We start from the raw sequence: 20,288 nt of genomic DNA, 5'->3' as shown, positions 1-20,288 counted from the left end.
TTGGTACATTTTGTCATCAGAATGCTCACTGACAAGGCTGTCAGATGCTAAGGAAGAAGGAAGCCACTTTCTGTGGCCAGACTCAGCCACCATATTAACCAAAAAAACATGCCATGAAATGCACCTCTCTAGGGACCTCAGCTTGCAGTGAGGATCCCATTTGAGACATGGCAGAGACTTTGGTGGGGGCCTGTGTAACTTGGGCCAACTCACAGCTTTTCCATTGTCAAATGAATCCAAGATCAGCGTCTTCCAGGCCCAGGTCCCCATCTGCTATGCAGACCCAGCCACAGACACTTTCTATTCTCAAGCATACTCCCAGTTGCTAGCTAGCATTTAGCTGCAGTGAACACGGTAGTCAAGAGATATGGGCTCCAGTTTCAGTTATGACACTGGTGCCGTGTGATTTGTAACAGTCAACCTTTTCAGACCTCACTTTTCAGCAATCTTGGAAGGGAAGGAAACAGTGTAGCCGAACACCAGAGATCCAGGAAAATGCCGCCTTTGTCTGCCCTAACTCTAAGCTTGGGGTCAGTATCACATCAGTACCAATCCACAGTCCTCAGCCCCCTCCTGCCTCTCCTCTCCTCTGGGACAGGTCTTAGGTCTCTGGGGAACGACAGGAGCATCAATTAGAGCATGGCCTTTCATTCATCCTTCTACCCACTGGCGCCATTTCATAGGCAGGAGGTGACTGATGTACTGCCATAGGCATCTATGTTGAGAGGGGAGACTCTAGGATGCCCCATTATGCGCCTCAGAGTGCTCCCCTGTAAAAGCTGGGAATTCTATTCTTAACTTGGTTCAGTTAGTCTGCCCCTCCCCCATGGCATCCCTGGGTTTCCACATGGCAAAACCTCCAGATCCTGGGAGGTGTGCCTTCGGCCAAGTTCACACCAAAGTCCCTAGTCCCATGCAGCATCCTAGGGCTGCAGTCTCCCGTGCGCTTCTAGCCCCTGCATCCCATTTGGTGTCTGATTGCCTGGGCAATTGAGGCTCAAGCAGATGAGCCTTCCCCTCCCGGCCCGGGGCTCACCGGCAGGACCGCGAAGGTCTTGAGCGTTTGGTTCAAGTTTCGCACCAGAGCCCACTTGCCAGGCGGCGGGGCGGGTGCCTCGCCTGGGTCAGCAGGGCTTCCGGGGGACTCCATGGTGCGCCTGGTCTGGTGGCCTCACGACAAGAAGCGGGCTCCTAATTCACCTAATCCCGCGCGCCACCCGCTTGGGAACCCTAAACCCGGCCATCTGCCAGGGGCCCATGGCAACGGCGGCTTAGGTGACGCCCGTGGGCCTGGAGAGGAAGGGGCACTGCCTGCTGCGACCCCCCCCACACACACACACTGAGGGACCTTGACACCCCCAGATTCCCAGGGTGCGTCTCTGGAACCGCAGCCAGGAAAGAGCTCCAGAAACCTCATCTTGGCCGCAGTGTTGGAGAAAATCGGTCTGTTTTCTGCAGGAGGAAAAGCCCTATAGAGGGCTTTAGACCCATGCTATAGAGGAGGGAGCACGTAAACTTAGAAAAGTTTTAGGGCTACAGAGCAGGGTGGTTCCCAACAACCAGCTGGGGAGTGGAAGCTGGTAAATAAAATAAAATAAAAATAAAATCTGGGGGCCTCTCTCCAGCCACCAGATCCATTGTCTGTCCTCCCCCACTGTCCTTTGCAGATCTTTGTGCTGTTCCAGACAGAAGGATAGCACAGAGGGCTGATAAAAGCTGGTTAAGTAAGTAAGTAAGTAAGTAAATAAATAAATCTCCCAGGGAGGCATCTCCAGGGGGAACTGAACCTTGAAGAGCTTGTCTGACTCTCCTCCCCAAAACCCTGGGGTCAACTATGGGTGGTCTTGTATCTCCGAGGTTCCCTGGATTCCCCCAGGACCTCCAGCCACTAAGATGACTTGGGCTTACCTTGTAGGAACTTGGAAGCACTCCTGTGTCCCGGTATCTAAACAAGATGAGGTACCAGGCTCCAGTCGATGCAGAGCCCTGAGCCAGATGCCACTGTCGATCCATGATGCCCTCCAACCTCCTGCCCCACCTCAGCTTGTCTGTTTGTCTGCCTTCCTCTCTCTCGACCTCTTTTCTCCTTTTTCTTCTCTTATCCATCTCACACAACTCTTCTGGCCTGGAGCCCTAGAAACTCAAGTGCTCCCTTAGAAAACACCAGCAGGGAGCAGGGCCTGGGGAGAATGGAGACCCTCAGAAGGCACAGGCAGCTCAGGGCTGTCAGGCCAGGCCAGCACCTCCTTCTACCCACACAACCCAGGCTGAGCCTCAGGGACACAGGACCTCACCATCCTACTGCTGCCCCGTCCTGCTGCCACCAACCCTTTCCACACTCAGGGACCCACCCTGCTCTCATGAGAGTGCCTCCTCGTGCCTGCCTGCCCATGAAACCCCCAAAATGAAGGGGAGGAACCCACGTGGACTCTGGGCATTTTCTAACTGTCCATACAGAACCAAGGGTGGAGCAGGGCACAGAGGGTCCTATTAACACACCATGTCCTTGAGTTCTCATCCTGGTGGGATGAGACACAGATAAGGGAGAGCCACCAGATAAGGGTCAGTGCAGCCCTCGTATCAGCTCTGTGGACTCTGGAGCCAGACAGTTTAGATTCAATCCCACTTGGCCACAAGCGGTGTTCTTTGGGCAAATTCCTTTACCTGGGGTAATCCGTGTCCTCCTCTGCATGTGGTGGGATGGTAACAGGGAAGAGGGGTTTGTGGAGCCATGGGTGCTGTGAACAAATCCTGTGTGCTTGGTGACTGCTGACAAGTGAGAGACTCTGAGAAGGAAAAGGTGTTCCAGATGGAGGGATAGCACAAAGATATGCAAAGGACAGGGAGAGGCCAGACAATGAATCTGGTGGCTGGAGAGAGGTCCCCTGGAGAGGTCCAGCAGGGTACTGGAAGGTTGTCTCTGCAGGTGACACTAGAAAAATAGGTTCTCTTGTGAGATAGAGAGAGACAGAAGCTGAGAGGGGCCACTCCTTTTACACTAAGAATCTCCACTATGCACAAAGCTGACTCCTCTTCTGAAACCAAGGAGGGCTGAAGGCAGAAAGAGGGTGTTCTTCAAATGTTAAAATCAAAAAACAAAAAACAAAAAAACCCCAGGTGTGATGACACAAGCCTATAATACCACAGATGCAGAGGTAAGAGCGCTGGGAGTTTGAACCCAGCCTATGCTACACAGTGAGCTCAAGGATGGCTTGAGCAACATAGCAAGAGTCTGTATAAAAAAAAAATTAAACAAAATAAAATTTAAAAGCCAGACAGTGGTGGCACACACCTTTAATCACGTGGAAGGCAGAGGCAGGTGGATCTCTGTAAGTTCAAGATTAGCCTGGTCTACAGAGCAGTATTGTACTTTGGTGTGTAACTCTCCATTCCCTTCCTGTGATTGGAAATGCAAAAGGTAGTTATAACTCTGTATTAATATGTTTGATGAACAGCATGTAAAGCTGTAAGCTGTGAAGATGGAAAATGCTGTAGATCTTTAGAGGTGCACGTCTCTTATACACCATTGAAGTTATTTTGGTTTTTATATTGTATATTTAAGATCTTAGTTGTAAGCCTAAGAGAAGCCATAAAGGGGAAAAAAAAACCTTTAAAGGTGTTTTTAAACAATATTTTTAAGAATTTTTTAAAAATTTATGTGAATGTGTATGTGTTTGTGTGTCTGTGTAAATGTACAGCAGATGTGTGAGTGCACAGGTTGGGGTCCCTGGAGCTAGCTCCTAGCTGCTGTGAGCCAGCAACCTGACATGGTGCTGGGACCTGAATTTCAGACCTCTGCAGGAGCAGTAAGCACTCAAAGGAGAAGGAGAGGAGGAGGGGGAGAGGGGAGGGGAGAGGAGGGGAGGAGGAGGAGGAGGAGGAGGAGGAGGAGGAGGAGGAGGAGGAGGAGGAGGAGGAGAAGAAGAAGAAGAAGAAGAAGAAGAAGAAGAAGAAGAAGAAGAAGAAGAAGAAGAAGAAGAAGAAGAAGAAGAAAAGGAAGAAGAAGAAGAAGAAGAAGAAGAAGAAGAAGAAGAAGAAGAAGAAGAAGAAGAAGAAGAAGAAGAAGAAGAAGAAGAAGAAGAAGAAGAAGAAGAAGAAGAAGAAGAAAAGGAAGAAGAAGAAGAAGAAAAGGAAGAAGAAGAAGAAGAAGAAGAAGAAGAAGAAGAAGAAGAAGAAGAAGAAGAAGAAGAAGAAGAAGAAGAATCATAAAAAGGAGGATTTGAAAAAGGAATCAAGGGGCTGGTGAGATGGCTCAGTGGGTAAGAGCACCCGACTGCTCTTCTAAAGGTCCAGAGTTCAAATCCCAGCAACCACATGGTGGCTAACAACCATCCGTAATGAGATCTGGCGCCCTCTTCTGGGGTGTCTGAAGACAGCTACAGTGTACTTACATATAATAAATAAATTAAAAAAAAAAAAGAATTCACCTTTAAAAAAAAAAAAGAAAAAGAAAAAGGAATCAAAATAGTAAATTGGAAAAAATCAATTAAGCACAAAAGATGTCAATAATGAGAGGATTAGAGATGTTACAAAATGTTTAGAGAACAAATAGCTCACCAGCAAAGGCCTTATCAGGGGCCTGGGGATGGAACTCAATCCTCAATCAGCGGAGTGCTTGCCCAGCACAAAACCCCAGTGCTACATAAAACCAGTCAGGTGCATTCTTTAACCACAGTGCTGGGGAGGTGGGGACATAGGATCAGAAGTTCAGTGTCATTCCTGACTGCATGGCAAGTTGGAGGCTAACCTTAGGTAGATGAGCCCGGTCTCAGCAAGTCAAGCCCTCACCAGTAGTTAAGTAGGCACCACTTGAAAGGAAGAACTTGACAGAATGGATAAGAACACAGGATTCTACCAAGGACTTCCTGCCTGCACGAGACTCACTTTAGATCCAAGGTCTTTGGGCAGATAGCGTTCCAGGCAAACAGTAGCCAAGAGAGAACCGGGTGTTCACATCGGTATCAGGCCTAACAGATTCAAAGTCATGACTTGGAAGAAGAGACAAAGAAGGCATTATATTCTATTAAGTCACAATCCAGCCAGCGTGTGGCCCAGAGCTATCTTCAAACCTTCTGCCTGCAGATCTGGGTCACATTCACGTGGCTCCCACCCTAGCCTACCACAGAACACAGAGGAAAGTCATGTCAGACTTTAGTGAAAAAGCCTCTTCAAGGTCCTCAAAGAAGCTACGTGTGCACCACAGAGGCCTGGAGTCTCCTCTCCAATGTCACCCGGCCTGGCCACTCTGGGGACATCTTCCTGGGACTTAGGTTAGGCGGGACTTTTGTTATAGTCTCGCAGCTTCCCTGATTCTGATTCCCAGGCTTCCTCTCATCCTCCTGTCCCCCTGGGATCTAGCTGTCACATTTTGGCTTCCAGATAACACTCAATTGGTCTGGAAACTTCTCCAGAGAGGCAGGGAATAGTCTTCATCTTTGGGGTTCTACTTGGCATGAAACTAGGCCTCAGTGGGGGCTCTGTGGGGCAGGTGAATGAGGACTGGCTAGGTGAGGGGGCCTCAGATACCCTAAGACTCCCTAGGGATTCTGTCTAACTCATAAGGCCATGAAGACAAAGGGTGAGCCCAGACTGGCAGCAGGCTTCTCCGCAAAAAGTCTCTACCCTGCAACGCCACCCAGGGACAGTTTGGCTTCTCCTCCCCCTGGGCCCTGTACCCCTCCACAGGCCTCCTTTCCTTGACAACTGTCTCTCCATCAGCTCCTTGTTCCTGTCATGTCCAGGCCTGCCCAGATTATGTTTCAGTGAGTCTGTTGGAGCCTCAGTTTCTTCCCCTGTGGGAAATAGACTGAGTTTCTACCCCATAGCTTCACCGAATCACTTAGGATGACAACCATAGATACCATGACTGGCCAGTTGGAACCCTTCACAAAGCAAAAGGTTTTCTGGGAGTAGTGGAGTTTGAGGAATTAGCCCACTGTCGTGCACATGTCCTACGTGCCTGGCACCCTGTCGTGGCTCAGGAAGGCTGGATTTGAAGGGAGGAATGAAGATGAATGAGTTGAATCTGTGGTTCAGGAAGGCTGAGGTACAGAAGGAAGGAGAGAAACTGAATGAATGACCTGCCATACCTATTCCCACGGGAGGGCAGCTGCACATGGAAAAAGCACCATCGGGTCCTCTGAGGTCTCCTGGGATTTCCTCATCTTAAATAAAATAAGAGAAAAAAAGCACGGGAACACGGCACAGCACCGTTATCAGAAGGTATGTGGCAGCTGACCTCTGTGGACTTCTATGCTAAGCCGAGGCTGGACAGTTCTATTAGCAGGACATGGTACTCTCAACCCTCCTACCATCAGCCCTTTGCAAAGTGATGGCAGTAATTAGCCTACAGCTTCATAGCTGGAAAGCCAAGGCCAGGAGTCCAGCTCAGCTCTTACATCCAAATGGTGCTCTTAGCTGGGCATCCCTCAGTACCCAACCCCGAGTCACAGGGGCCTGGTTCCCAGCAGGGAAGCTGAGGAGCAAGAGGAGGCTACCCTTGTTTCTAGGGCTCTATTTGGGTCCAGGAATTCAGAGGAGACATGGTCTCTAGGGTCACAGGAGCAAAGAGTCTCCCCAAAAATTAGGCTGAGGCCTGGGAGGATGTAGGCAGCAGGAGGGGGAAGCAAAGGTCAGGGGAGGGAGCAGAGGGTGAGACCGGCAGGAGTGAGCGGCAGGCAGAAGAGGCGACAGAGTCTGGCAGTTCAGGGATTACAGCATAGGTCAGAAGGGACCTGGATGGGCAGTTCAAGGTTCCCCCCAGCATCATCCAAATCCAAGATGGAGCCTGCCGAGCCGGTCAGCACCTATGGCCAGGGCATCGTGGAGGATGAGAGATGTAATAGAAAGGCATGTCCCACTTGAAAATGGGTAGAGCCACCATTCACTTAAAGATCCGCTACCAAAACAGTCCCTGCAAGACGAGGCTAGCCACCATTCACAGGTAGTCAGAAGCAAACAGTCCAGGGGAAAAGAAGTCCAGTCAGGTAGAGGCTCTGGGGAACACCCCTGTTCCTGTGGGGACCCTGGATCTTCCTTCTAGGGGTGTCTGTGTGAATCACCACCCATCAGCCCCTTTTAGCCTGGCTTTGGCTTTCTCTGATGGGCCATCAAGCAAGCTTTCAGTCCCTGAAATTTTTCCTGATCTAGAGCAGTAGCCTGCCTTTAACACATGGGCCCTGTGCAGCCTGGGGGTTTCCAGCCAGGCTGCTCCATTGGCCTCTCATAGCCTGAGACAACAGGAAACTCGTGGCTGAGCCTCAATAGCCCCCAGCTTCTCAGCCCAAAGGCTCTGTGCCCGGCCCACCTGGCGCACTGCCTGCATTCCTGGCTCCCACATTGGAGACCAAGAAGTTCATTAGTCTCAGGCTGATCACGGGGAAGGGCTGAGGGTCAGAGACCAGAGTGGCTCTGGGGATTAGGGGGCCTGGAAGGCTCAGCTGATGGGCAGCACCTGTGCCTCTTCCCTGGGGAGCTCCAGCTTGGGCCCTGTTACCCTGACTCACTTCTGTCCAGGTCCCCCCTAAGCAAACTTGCTAACTGCTTCCCCAAAGACCTTCTACACTGGGGCCGTTGCATGTGCTTCCTCTGTCTGGAATGCCTGGGACTGGGGGATGAATCATCACTCCTGCCCAGAGACACGTGTCAGCGACAAAAGAAGCCGTGGTGGCGGAGGTGGGAATTCTCACAGCTGGGTTCTGAAGACTAAGTAGGAGTTTGCCAAGAGGAAGAATTGGAATCCATTTCCAATGGCTAAACACATAGAGAGGAGGACATGCAGGGTGGGATGTGAGGAAGCCAGAATGGCCCTCTGCAGCTCTGAGAGAGAAGAGACACACTCACCTTCTGCAGAATAACCATGCTTCTACGTCAGCACACCTGCCGGAGTGACCAGACACAGCTCTGTGGGAAGAGACCATGGCACGCCCTGAGCCCAGGCAGCTTGGATCTGCAGGGCCACCTAGGCTCCTCCCTAACCCCATCCCTACCCCTCCTCCCTCACAGAAATCTTCCTTGGTTTCCATCCTTCTGATTAAAGCTCAGTCTATGTGACCAGAGCCTCAGTTACCATCACCACCTCCACTGCCCAAAGTTGCCCTCGTCATCTCAAAGGGCTTAGAAAGGAGTGTAGTCAGCCCTGTACCAGACATCAGCGTGAGGGGTGGGCTGTGCTGGGACAGGGACTAATGTCCTGAGGCTGCCCAAAGTTCAGAGAAGGACTATCTCTTACCCAAGGTCACACAGCAGGGCGGGGAAGACTTGGGACTAAGTAAGATTTGGACTCTGGTCCTGGTTCAGGACTGCTTCAGGAGTTTTAGGACACATAGCAGAATGATCTAACACCTGTTCATGGCCCTTATCTCTTACCTCATCCAGCACAGAGCCAGACCCAGGAATAGGCTCGAGATGGATTTGCTGCCTCGAGTGTGGTCACCAGAAGCAGCCCCAGCCCATAGGTCTTGGTGTGAGGCCCCTCCATCCCTGCCTGGCCTGCCCCTCGAGTGAGCATTAAGTTTTCACAAGGGTCCATTCAGAGGCACTGGGACATCTGATCCTCTGCCCACGACACTGCCTGATACCTGAGCCCTGACCCCACACCCTGGGTCTCTATGGGCATATGGCCCTTCGGGAGACCTACACCACGCTGTGGTCCCGGCAGGGGGATAATCGCAAAGGCAGCAGCAGTAGTTATGAGAGCTGGCGTCTGAAGAGGCTGCCTGGCCCCTGCCTCACTCATGCTGGTACAAGGCTGCAGGACAGACTGGAACTGTAGACTTGGAGGGTAGAGCTGAAGACCCATGGAAAAGCTCAGGTCTCTTCTACCCCGTGCATGAGGCTCTACCTCTCCATCCCAGACTAGACTAGTGTGTAAGACTAGTGTGTAAGACTAGTGTGTAAGACTAGTGTGTAAGGCTGTTGCTTTTCAAATTGAGAACAAAGAACCATAGTTTCTGTTTGGGTTTTTTCCCTAGACCCACGATTGATTTTACCTTGACCCCTGGGCAACCCCAGATAGTAACCTTCATGTTCTTGGGTCACATATTGGGAATGTAAGGCGCACAAAGAAGAAACAACGTGTGCAAGGAGAGATAGATTATCGGGGAGGTGACCAAAAGACCAAGCAAGAGAGGCATCCACACTTGCCCCCCACCCTCCACTCCTATCTTTCACCCCTGCCTCTGGATACCCCTGGCCCAGCTCCAACCCAGAAACAACTCCACAGGCCCTGTGTTCTTCAGCTATTCCCTCATCCAAGGCATAAGCCTCCATGTGCACAGCTCAGGGCATTTTCTTTCCATGCCTATGGTGGCAAGGCCCCTGTAGGTTCAGGGGAGTCCAGTCCCAGGGACCTAAAGCTAAGGGCAGAGGCTCCAGAGGAGGCCCCAGCCTGTAACTCCTCCCCAGTCCAAAAGTTCCAGCCAGGGCAGCCCATCCTTACCTGGGTTTTATCCACACCCTCCGAGTCACCACCTCCCAGCCTGGAGCCAGGGGTCACAAGTCAGGAGGACTCTGGAAGCTGAGGCTGGAGCCTGCAAATTCTCAGCCCTAGCTTGAGCCTTGCTCTGCTGCTGCTGTGGGCTTCCCTTGGGCTACTCTGTTTCTTGTCTCCCTGGGTCACTCTTTCTTTCGGTTCAGGGCAGCTGTCCAGCCTGCACTGCCACCCGCCCTCTCCCTCCAAAGCCTTCTCCCAGGAGGCGGAGCCCTGGGGGCCTCGAAGGTCTGGATGTGGTGACATCAGCATGAGGGGCGGGCTGTGCTGGGGCTGCTGACCTTGGTTGCCCAAGGTGCTGTGTAAAGCTAACCAGCAGGGATGCAAGGCATAGAAGTCCCAGGGGGCACTGCTGGCCAGTGGGAACCTCGGGCCTGGGGCCAACCATCAGGACCTCAGGGTGACTTGTCACCTGTGTTACTACCTGCCATCTCTGCATGGTTGGGACACCTGATCACGTCCCATCTTCCTCGTGATTTTGCTGGGTCTCAGTTCCCAGTAGCCTCCCCTGCTCACCCAGCTTCCCTCGTCCAGGACACTACTAGAGACCATATAGATGAGCAGGCTTGGCAATACCTGGAGCCTTGGCTGGACACAACATCCAAACCATGACTCCCCAAGATGCGCCCCACCCCCAGGCTCTACAACCGGCCCCCCACAGCCTGTCCTAGGAGTCTTGAGTGTGCTGTCATCCAGACAGTTTGCAAAGCCACCTGAGCAGGAGCCACCTCACGCAGAACAGAGACTCACCCGGTGTGTGTGTGTGTGTGTGTGTGTGTATGTGAGATTTAAAAAAGGGAGTGGGTGGGAATGAACAGGACACAAATACTCATCATGGTAGACGAGGAAGGACGCTGGAGGACTCCTCCTCCTCCTCCTCCTCCTGAGACCTGGCCCCTTCTTCTGCCCACACTGGCCAGCTGGGACATCTACTCAGGAAAGCTGCTTTTCGGGTGTGGGGGGCAGGGGGTAAGGTGGGGTGGGGAGTGTGGGGGGGTGGAATCTATGGTGGTATGGAGTGGGGAGAATCAATGGTGCAATGGTGCCACCTGCTGGGCACAGCCAACTGCTACAAGACTAAGGAAAAGCTGGTCAACTTCCTCATACCAGGGTGCCACAGTGAGACCAGGGTCCAAGGTTGACTTGCACCCAACGCAGCCTTCACCCGAGAAGCTGATACTTATGAGCCAGGTGAGTAGCATGAGCCTACACAGAGTGGGAGAGACACAGGTTGGAGCAGCCGGAGCCCAATCGACAAGGCGGCAACTGGGGCAGGTGTGACAGCTTCGTTGGTGCTGAGGTGCATGCTGGGAAGGCAGTGGGTGGGTGAGAAAGTGGACTCAGAACCATAACAGAGACATTTCCTCAGCACCCAAACTCGGCTAAGCAGGTCACCCGATCGGAGAAACCTGGAAATCCATGCTTGTTTCCCCAAAACAAACCCCTTCCTTACCACCTCATGCTCCACCCTACCTCTCCAGGTTCTGCCTGTTTTCTGCCCTATCGAGAAGGGGCACTGGTTTCTGGCACCTGAGCCTCTTAAGGGCACCACATCCGAACCACAGCAGAACTGGTCTTAGTTCATACCACCCTCACCCCTCCAAATCCAATCTATCATCGTATTCCATCATTTCGTTTTCCACAATCCGACCCAGCTTCTGCCCGTGGCCTTGCCCATAAATTCCTAGCTCTAGCCACCGCACTGTCCCAGTGTCTCTGCTCTGCCACCTCTGTCTGTGGCCTGCATGTAAGTCTCTCCTCTCCACTAGGACAGGGCACAGATCTTGAACTCAGAGACTGAGGGTCAGCTCCTAGGGACACTGCCTATCAAGGACACTACAGTACTGCGATCAGACATGATTTGTACATTTTCCTCAGTTGCTGGAAGGCTGCTGCAGAGCAGGAAGTGTGTGCCCCCATGTCCCCAGGGCTGAGATGGGCAGATCTCAGCAAAGCCAGCCCCACACTGACTGGAAGCAGGGAACCTGAAGGATTCCACAGAGCTGGGCTCTGACTCACTAGGTAACCAGCAAGGCCAGCTTTTATCTGTGATTCCCAAGGCCTTCCTTGCTCATCCTTCTGACCAGAGGTCAGCTACCCATTGTCCCCTCTGTCTTTACCCTTGTGTGGGGGGGTGCGGGGTACGGGAAAAATGAAACAGACAGATCTCTCTAGAGCGGCAGTAATATTTATTCTGAGAAGATAACAGAGTTCCTTTCCCTTGACCCCAGGGCATGGTGGCCTGGAGGAGTGAAGGCCAGGCCCTGTTGGTCCATGTAGAATACACTGTAGGGCTGATCACCTGCAATTGGAAGACTACAAGGCCTCCTGGGTGCAAACGATAAACGAAGCCACGGCTATCCCTGCTCCACCCTGTCCTCCCTTGTCCAGTCTTCAAGGCTTCTTGGGGACCGGAAGTTCCTTCACAGCCAGGAGCCAGCCTGGCTTAGCTTAAGAGAGAGGAAGCAAGAATAGGGCTGCTAGCCCAGTTCTGCTAGAAGTGGGAGGCAGTGGCTAGATGCCAGGTGAAGCATCGACTCGTCTGCTACTTGGTCCCTGCTCGCCCTGTGCCTCAGAGGGAATATGGCTGAGCTAAGACCCCCATGTCAGGCCCTGAGACCCAAGATTGTGAGGCTCACCCTCCCTTCCTGACTGCAGTCTTCGTCTGCAATAGCCATTGAGAAGTGAAGTGATCATGTGACCGTGTGGAGTGTTGATAGACTGATACACAGTGGAAGTGGTGTGGCCTTGCTCTTATCCTTGTACGAGTCCCTCACAAACAGGAGTCTCGAGCCCCATGCTACAGAGGGAGGAATCGAGGCACGGGAGGTTGAAGTGATTTGCTCCTGGTGAAGGGAAGCCCCAGTGTGCAGGAGGGATGCTCTCATCTTTAATTCAGCGCCTAGCCCTCCCTGTGGACCAGGTCCCAGGCCAGAAGAGCCTCCATGGAGCAAGATGGCAGTCAGAATCCAGCACCTCCAGCCAGGAAGAGGACCACGTTGGAGGGACCAGAGGCAGAATGTAACAGTTCCAAAAGGAATCGTGGCTGATAACTCAATTGTATTATTATTATTTTTTTTTAATCTACTAAATCTGGCCTGGAAGCTGAAGGAGGGCACAGCGGGGGACCTGTGAGCCACAGCACCAGTAAACAAGAGTTCCTCGGGAATGCAGGTGGCAGCCAGGAATGCACATCTCCGTCCCCCTCTGAGATTCCTGCAAGAAGGTGCCACTGCGAGCACCCACCCGTGCCCTCTCGTGCTCAGTGTCAAGATAAAACAAAATGAGTCTGCAGAGGACAAACATGGGGGCTGGCCTCCCTCACATGGAGATTCTGTTTAAATGCTAAGACTATCAAATGTTGGGGGTTGAGAGCAACATTTTGGTCTGGACAGTAAAAGCATGGCAGCCTCCTTGGCTCTTTGGGGATGCTGGTGCAGAGCCCTCTGGTCATGAGAAGTCCCCATCGGTGACACTCGACAGATGATCTAACCCTGAAGGCCTGGTACCATCCACCCTAGAGTCCTTTCTTCCAAGAAAAACCCAGGGTCTTTCAGCAGAGGCAGCATGTGTCCCCCTTGGGTCTCCCATAGCCTTACATCCATCAACCTGCCTGGCCAGGCCACTCCTTCCAACACCACAAGCAGAGGCTGGGAAATCATACTTTCTCACCAGCATGACCATAGCTCTTCAGAGGGTGACGGTGAAGTCAGAGCCTGGAGCTCAGGAAGGTATCTGCCTCCGAGAAGACCTGAGAATCGGGAAGCCTAGGGAGGCTCGCTGGGCTAATTGGGCAAGTCTATATGGAATAACTAAATGAATGGGGGTCAGGCATTAAACAATGAGCAGATGTCTCCTGCACATGCCAACTAAGGGTTCTTTCAAGATGGTTTTAAAATGGGCTGTAGTGGGGTTGGGGATGTAGCTCAGTTGGTAAGTGCTCGCCTAGCATGCACAAAGCCCTGGGTTCCATACCCAGCACCACTCAAATTGGTATAGTGGTACGGCATTGAGGAGGTGGAGGCAGGGGGATCATAAGTTTAAGGTCACTCTAAGCTACATAGCAAAGATCTGGGGAGGGAAGCAATCCCCCCCATAGCAAACAAGGAGAGGGAAGGGGCTTGGGACATGGCAGTTTGTGTGTAAACAATTGACATCTTGGCACTCCTGGTAGACAGCAGGGCCTGGGGAAACGTTTTCAGCAGATAGCCCCTTAACAGCAGTGCCCACTGGGTAGAGAGAACTGCTTTAAATCTTAGGCAAGAAAACTCCCCCACAAGACGGGAATTCTTTGGGGCCCTCCAAACACTGAGGCTCAGAGAGGGCAGGGCTCTCTTCAGGTCACACAGTGGGTCAGTGAAAGAGTGAGGAAAGGGCCCCGGTGTCTGGTTCCCAGGCTGGTCCCAGGCGAGGTGGGGACATGCGAGTAGTGGTGAGGACTAGTGGGGCAGGACAGGCAGGCTGGCATCAGACCGCCGTGAGAGAGGCACTGCAGAGGACTCGCACAGCTACAATGCCTGGCAGGTCGCTAGGCTGCCGGCTACTGCGGTCCTGGAGATGGAGGGTGTGGAGGTCCTGCAGGTCATCCGGGGCAGTCTTCAGGTGCACCTGGCCCAGGAATTCATCCTTCAGGACTCGGTGATTCCAAACCTGAGAGGAGACGGAGGGTGAAGAAGGAGGGGTTGATCTAAGACCAGGAACATAGCCTAGGGCAGTGGGGAGTGAGGGCAGCCGGACCTAGAAGCCTCTTCACTCAGTGCAAGCCCAGTCAGGGAAAAGCCCCATGGCCTGGGCTGATGGGGTGCCCTCTTCCAGAGCCTCAGGCTCCCCATAAAAGCATGTTACCACTTAGAAAGCTCAACCTGTCACTACAAGCTCTAGTAAACTTGAACTGGGTTGGGATGGGGAGGGACTTTGAACTTGACCTAGTTCTGCCCTGGCTCCTTCCTTCCTTCCTCTCCTTCCTTTCCTTTCTTCCCTCCTTCCTTCCTCTCCTTCCTCTCCTTCCTCTCCTTCCTTCCTTCCTTCCTTCCTTCCTTCCTTCCTTCCTTCCTTCCTTCCTCTCCTTCCTCTCCTTCCTCTCCTTCCTCCCTCTCCTTTCTCTCCTTCCTCTCCTTCCTCTCCTCCCTCTCCTTCCTTCCTTCCTTCCTTTTTTTCTTTCCTCCCTCCCTCCTTCCCTCCTTCCTTTCTTCCTTCCTTTCTCTCTTTCAGGAGACAATGTTTCACTATGTAGCCCTTGCTAGCAGTCTAATCTACATAGATCAGGCTAGCCTCAAACTCCCAGAGTCTGTCTGCCTCTGTCTCCTGAGATTAAGATGTGGGCCACCACACTCAGAATCTCATTTTAATATTTGCCTTGAATTACCTGCCCCTAATGGTCCTTCTAGACTCAGTATCTACAAGTCTGTGATTTAAACCACTGGGACCGAGTGTTAAGAAAACTTGGAAAATCTAGTAGCTCCCTCAGGGTGCTACGCATTTGTTTACAGATGGTTTCCTGCCCAGAGAGAGGCTGCTCTGGCCCCGGGGACAGAGGAGAAGGTTCCTTGATAATGAGCTCCGAGTCACCGTGCTCCAGCCATGATGGACTGAGAGAAAGGAGCTGTGCCCAAGGTCACTGGCATTCAGATCAGCTCCCCGGGGCTCTTAGGAAACAGCCACACACCACACATGACCTCAGTGTCACCTTCTCAAGTAGATTCACTGTGAAAGCTCTGAGGAAGAGTGACCAAGGCTTTGGACCAGGTCAGCAAAGAGCAGCACTGTTCTCAGCTGGGAGACCAACCTTGTTGGCTCTCAGACCCAAACTGACTAAACATCAGTCACCTACAGAGGTGCAAGAGGTGGGGCAAGGCAACAGAAGCTTGCACCCGGGCTCATATGGAAGGGTTCTCTGCCCAGGGCCCTACCTCTCGGATCGACAGGCTACTATGGGAGGGGCAGGATATGCTTGTGAGTGGGTCTCACCTGCACGGTGATAGGCTGAGCCAGTTTCTTGCGATAGAAGATGCCTTTTACATTGTACTCTGGTGTCGAGGTCCCTCTCTGCACAGCTGATCGAACCTTTTCGCCCTCACACTTGATGATCACATATGAGTTTGCTCCTGGAGAGAGGATTGGGGAGCTGGGGTGAGGACGGGGCTGGTACAGAGCCTAATGGGACAGGTGTCTGGAAGGTGACATGCCAACCTGATCTTTGTCCCAAAGGAGAAGGGGAAACAGGACCCTGATTCACCTTCCTAGTCCCCTACTTTCTAGGGCCAGGTAGAGGGAAGAGCACAGAGTGGCCTCTGGCCTGTGGTTCTTGCCAATCGTTCTCTGTATACACATTTCTCAGCTCAACACCTTCTCAGTCTAGAGAAGCTGTCTCTGAACCCCCAGCAGCTATCTGATGTCCCCACCACATGGGGGCTCCAGAGAGGCAGGCGTGGACCTCTCTAGAAGCTCACATCACCCGCTGGATGGCTGATGGTCTACAGGTGCTGGGGTCTCAGGAGACTGGGGTGTGCACTGAAGTAGAGGGAGCCTGAGGTAAACTCCAGGGGAGCTCACCTGTTGGGGAGTCCTTGAGGCCAGCAGCCCCCAGGACATGGACCTGGGCCACCTGCTGAGGGTAGCCACAGAGGGAACTCCAACAGGTCCGAGGGGGCTCATCCAGGCGTAGTTCCCTGAAACAGGGCAAGATAGGGGAATGAATGGGCGGCATAAAGACAAATGTGCAGATGGGGTTCAAAACAAGGAGCTAAGCAAACCTCATGGCAAACTCAACCACACCCACTACCACAGGCCTCCAGCCTCTCTGCCCCACGTCCTCCTCTCAGGACGGCAGAGCACTTAGCACTTATAGACACTATTTCTCATCCTGAGACGACAGATGGGACATGTGGTAGTAATGGTAAGACCCATGTTAAAATCCAGCCCAGCATGGGGTATATATGCATGTGGTCACTAGCCCTAGTCCCCACACACCGGCAGTTGGAGGGGACATCTGTGAAGACTCGGAGCAGGAACTCGCCAGTATGGCCTGGCTCAAAGGTGGTAGGGATGATAACATAGCGGCCCTCAGGCAGTTCTGTCCTCAAAAAAACGCTGCGTGAATTGATGTAGATGGAGCTGGCGGCCTTATGCTGTAGGCTGTGCATACGGTATTGGCGGTTCTCTTCCACCTGTGTGGAAACAAAAGGAGATGGGGCATAAACAGCCCCGCATCAGAGTCTATCCCATTTCCAAAGGATCAGTAGGATACACAGACAGACAATATCCAGAACTAGCACATCTATAAGGACAAGATTAGGTTAGCGTTTGGTTAGGGCTGAGGGGAAAGGTATGAAAAGCACAGAGGCCCTTGTGCTCACAGATGAGCACCAGGGAACCAGGAATGTCAAACACAAAGGGTGATGGCTGGGAGTGGAAGTTGCTGAAAAACTGAGACCACACCAGATCCTCAAGACCCTTAGGATGCCCCATGCAGCCAATCTAAAGAACCTATCCTTATAAAGATGCCCCATGCAGCCAATCTACAAAACCTAGCCTTGTGAAGATGCCCCATGCAGTCAATTTACAGAACCCATCCTTATGAAGATATCCAATGTAGCCATGTCTTAAGCTCTATTGTGCACACAGGATTGATTGATTGAATTTTCCCCAAATTGTGCTGTGCTTAAATATGCCCCAAAATGAACCACCCAGGGTCAGACTCTTGAAGTTTGGACCAACACCAGCTACTGAGTCATATTGAACTGAAGTTCCCCCTGGCCTCACACGGATCAATGCTCTGCTGGCTGGGGTGTTTTGCAGAGGCCCCCTCAGAAGGCTCTATCATATTGGGTGGCAATGACTTACTGGAGTGGACCGTCTCTTCACAAAGACGATAATCTAGTGATGTCTCTAGGTTATATACATTAGATTGCTCAATTAGGTGGTCTGTGACTTTTACCACAAGAAAAATAATTTAAAAGTGGTGAGAAATTTCCTGGTGATGCCAATGAAGCTATAAGTTCTTTTTTTTAACTATTTATTATATATGTGTGTGTAAGATGGGGGGCATACATGCCACAGAACACAGGTATTAGTCAGAGGACACCATTGTGGGGTTAATTCTCTCCTTCCATCTTCACATGCCTTCCTTTGAACTCATATCATCAGGCTTTGGCAGCAAGCCTCTTTACCTGCGGAGCCTTTCTCTTGCTTTGCTTCTGAAACAAGGTCTCCTCTAGCCCAGGTTTGAACTCGCTTTGTAACTGAGACTGTCTTGCTGCTCCTCGTTTTCCTGCCAAAGCCTCTTACGTGCTGGGATTACAGGCATGTGCCGCCATACCCAGCCTGACCCTGGAGTTTTGTCACAAAGTTACCAAATGCAGTTGCCCCCCACTGCCAACCCTGCTATCCACAGTTCCAATTTCCATGATTTCAGTTGCCTACAGTCAGCCATGCTCTGAAAACAGTGAAAGGAAAACTCCAGAAACAATGGATGTCTTTTCAATTTCAGACGTGTTGAAATCCTGCACTATCTCAACTCACTCAACAGGAGGGACACAAGTCACCTTGTTCGGCCAGCACATCTGTACGGTGTGCTGAGCTCATGGATGAGCTGTTCATAGCTGTCTTCCTTATGGCTATGGCATGGTGCTACCTGCAGTGTGGGTCCTCCAGTGGGTGTCTCAGAACTTATCTTCACGATCTTAGAAGACTACTTATCATGACATGCCTAACTCACATGCCAAAGCCATGAAATGGCACTACCAGCTGCCAGGACATCCCGGACAGCTCCCGGAAAAGCAGCGCATGACATGACACAAAGTGTCACAGCATGTCAACACATGAATGAGTCAGCACAGGGGAGAGAGCAAATGGTTTTCTCATAAACACTGACTGCTAGGGACCAAGCACGCACCAGTGTCTGACACCCATGTGGGTTCAGTAAGTTCTGAAGATCTGACATGTATGGTGGGATCTGTCATGCCAACTGTCTCCCCACACTGAGTATCACGTGTGGAGGACATCAACTTCCAAGCCAGGGGAGTTATGGCAAGTCTGCTGGTCTCTGTACAAGGTTGCCTACTCCCGTGCACGGAAAGGCCTCCAACACAAGAGACTACAGGAGATGAGAGGCCTAGTCCTGGGGGAGGGGCAGTGATGGGGGAATGGCAGCGAGAACATCAGGCACACAAGACCTCACGGAGCCCAGGCCAACCGCAAGTGGTGTGAGCCCGCAGATCTCACCTTATAGATCTCACCTTATAGATGTCAAAGCCGATGGCCAGATTCTCGCCTTTGCCCTCCCGGCGAGTTGAGCGCTTTGGCCGCTGCTGGATACTGATCAACACTTCATCTTCTGGCTTCTTGACTTCAAATACGTACTGAAGGTGTGGCCATGAAAAGAGATCCACAGTGAGACCCAGGTCAACCTCCTGGATCTCGGGAGCCTAGACTCCAGCAAAGGCCCAGCCATGTTGGTAGCATGAACTTAGGCCATCCCATCAGCTCTCCCAGTCAGTCCCTCCTCTGGGAGACGAGCCCATTAACTCATACAGTGGCGACCCTGACTGAAGACTGGGAGAGCTCAACGAGATGCTAAGTGCTCACCTCAGAGCCTGGCACACAAGTGCTGCTCACGAAGGACACACTGAGTCTAAGGACTGAGTAGACGGACTGCAGTGGAGGAGGAGGCTGCTGGGGAGAGTTCCCAGGGGGAAGCACAGCCTGGCCACACTTCCTGGGAAGAGCCAAACTGGGCTACTGTGAAAACAAAGACCACTACTTGGCCTCTCACTGTGCCTGAGACTCCAGACAAGAGAGCTCTGAGTCCCTGAGTGGCCTTTTCCTCATTGTGACCATATGCAGGGCAGACAGTAAGACAGTGACTTCACGACCTCACACAGTGTCCACTGAGCCCCACTGCACAGATAGTCATAATGAGGGACATCCCTGAGTTACTCAGGTCCATGGCTGACGCAGGGTAAGACAGGGTGGGGTCCTTGCACATGCCCACCTGTGGGTTCTGGAAGAAAGTGTCCTTGTGGTTGATGCAGCCTCCACTGCGGTTCTGCTGTGGGTCCTCATGTCTCGTCCAGGCACCATGCAGCCGGGCCTCCTCCCATGTCTTATGGATGCTCAGGTAGGACGTGTTAATCAGGCGGCACTTAATGATGTCGGTAAAGTACCGGCACATGTCCTCAAAGGTCATCCTAAGTGCAGGAAGGCAATGAGCTTGGTGCACTGAACCATGCTCCGAAACGCAGCTATACACAAGTAAGCGGGATACAATGCCACCAAGACGCCAAATCTCTCTTGGGTCTCAACTTCCTCATCTGTAAAATGGGATGAACCTACTAACAGTTGCCTGTCTCCCGGGGAAGGCAAGACACTGAGCAAAACATGAACGTACGTGTAGCTGGTGTGTTGGCTGTGACAGCTGTTCACAGTGTTAATAACCAGGGTGCGCATCTTAACATTTTATTGCAGTTTAGAACATTTATTGTTGGGGGAAGGGCATGCATGTGGAGGTCAGAGGACAGCCTGTGGGAATAGGTCCTCTCCTCCCACCATGTGGGGCCCAGGAATTGAAGTGAAGTTGTCAGGACTGATGGTCAGCACCTTCTCAGCAGCCCTGGTATGTACAACATGTATGATCTGTTTCTACCCATTGTCTTCCGAGGCCGCTGTAAGACCCGAATCAACAGGTAGACAATCCTGACCCTCCCTCCATGGTAAGCAAGGGCAGTGACCAGGCTGCTGCCAGGCACACCTCCAGGAGCACGGGCAGTGCCAGAGGTGCTTGAATATGCTTGAGAAATGC

General features: G+C 52.1%; 2 protein-coding genes across 6 annotated transcripts in view; both read right to left on the bottom strand.

The window, feature by feature from the left end:
• Myo7a (myosin VIIA) overlaps positions 1 to 9,677 on the bottom strand; it is a 68,761-nt gene extending 59,084 nt beyond the window's left edge. The window contains exons 1-2 of one of the 3 annotated variants that reach the window (XM_029479536.1): positions 9,440 to 9,677; positions 7,843 to 7,902 (exon numbers count right to left, since the gene is read on the bottom strand). In XM_029479536.1, coding sequence (XP_029335396.1) covers positions 7,843 to 7,860 — 18 coding nt within the window. In that variant the 5' untranslated portion in view covers positions 7,861 to 7,902; positions 9,440 to 9,677. Of the gene's footprint in view, positions 1 to 1,908; positions 2,329 to 7,842; positions 7,903 to 9,439 lie in introns of those variants that run through there. The other 2 variants (XM_021165941.2, XM_021165942.2) reach the window with 2 other exon arrangements.
• Positions 9,678 to 13,777: 4,100 nt separating this feature from the next.
• Positions 13,778 to 20,288, bottom strand: part of Capn5 (calpain 5) — a 59,993-nt gene continuing 53,482 nt past the window's right edge. For all 3 annotated transcript variants that reach the window (XM_021167937.2, XM_085841511.1, XM_029479915.2), the window contains exons 8-13: positions 19,482 to 19,677; positions 18,727 to 18,849; positions 16,460 to 16,656; positions 16,043 to 16,158; positions 15,458 to 15,594; positions 13,778 to 14,140 (exon numbers count right to left, since the gene is read on the bottom strand). In XM_021167937.2, the coding sequence (XP_021023596.1) occupies positions 13,958 to 14,140; positions 15,458 to 15,594; positions 16,043 to 16,158; positions 16,460 to 16,656; positions 18,727 to 18,849; positions 19,482 to 19,677 (952 nt within the window). In that variant the 3' untranslated portion in view covers positions 13,778 to 13,957. The remainder of the gene's footprint in view (positions 14,141 to 15,457; positions 15,595 to 16,042; positions 16,159 to 16,459; positions 16,657 to 18,726; positions 18,850 to 19,481; positions 19,678 to 20,288) is intronic.

The sequence above is a fragment of the Mus caroli genome, unplaced genomic scaffold (assembly GCF_978045245.1).
Source record: "Mus caroli unplaced genomic scaffold, Mus_caroli_1 scaffold_8, whole genome shotgun sequence".
NCBI classification, from domain to species: domain Eukaryota; kingdom Metazoa; phylum Chordata; class Mammalia; order Rodentia; family Muridae; genus Mus; species Mus caroli.
The sequence above is the reverse complement of the archived record's forward strand: the minus strand, read 5'-3'. Positions and strand labels throughout refer to the sequence as shown.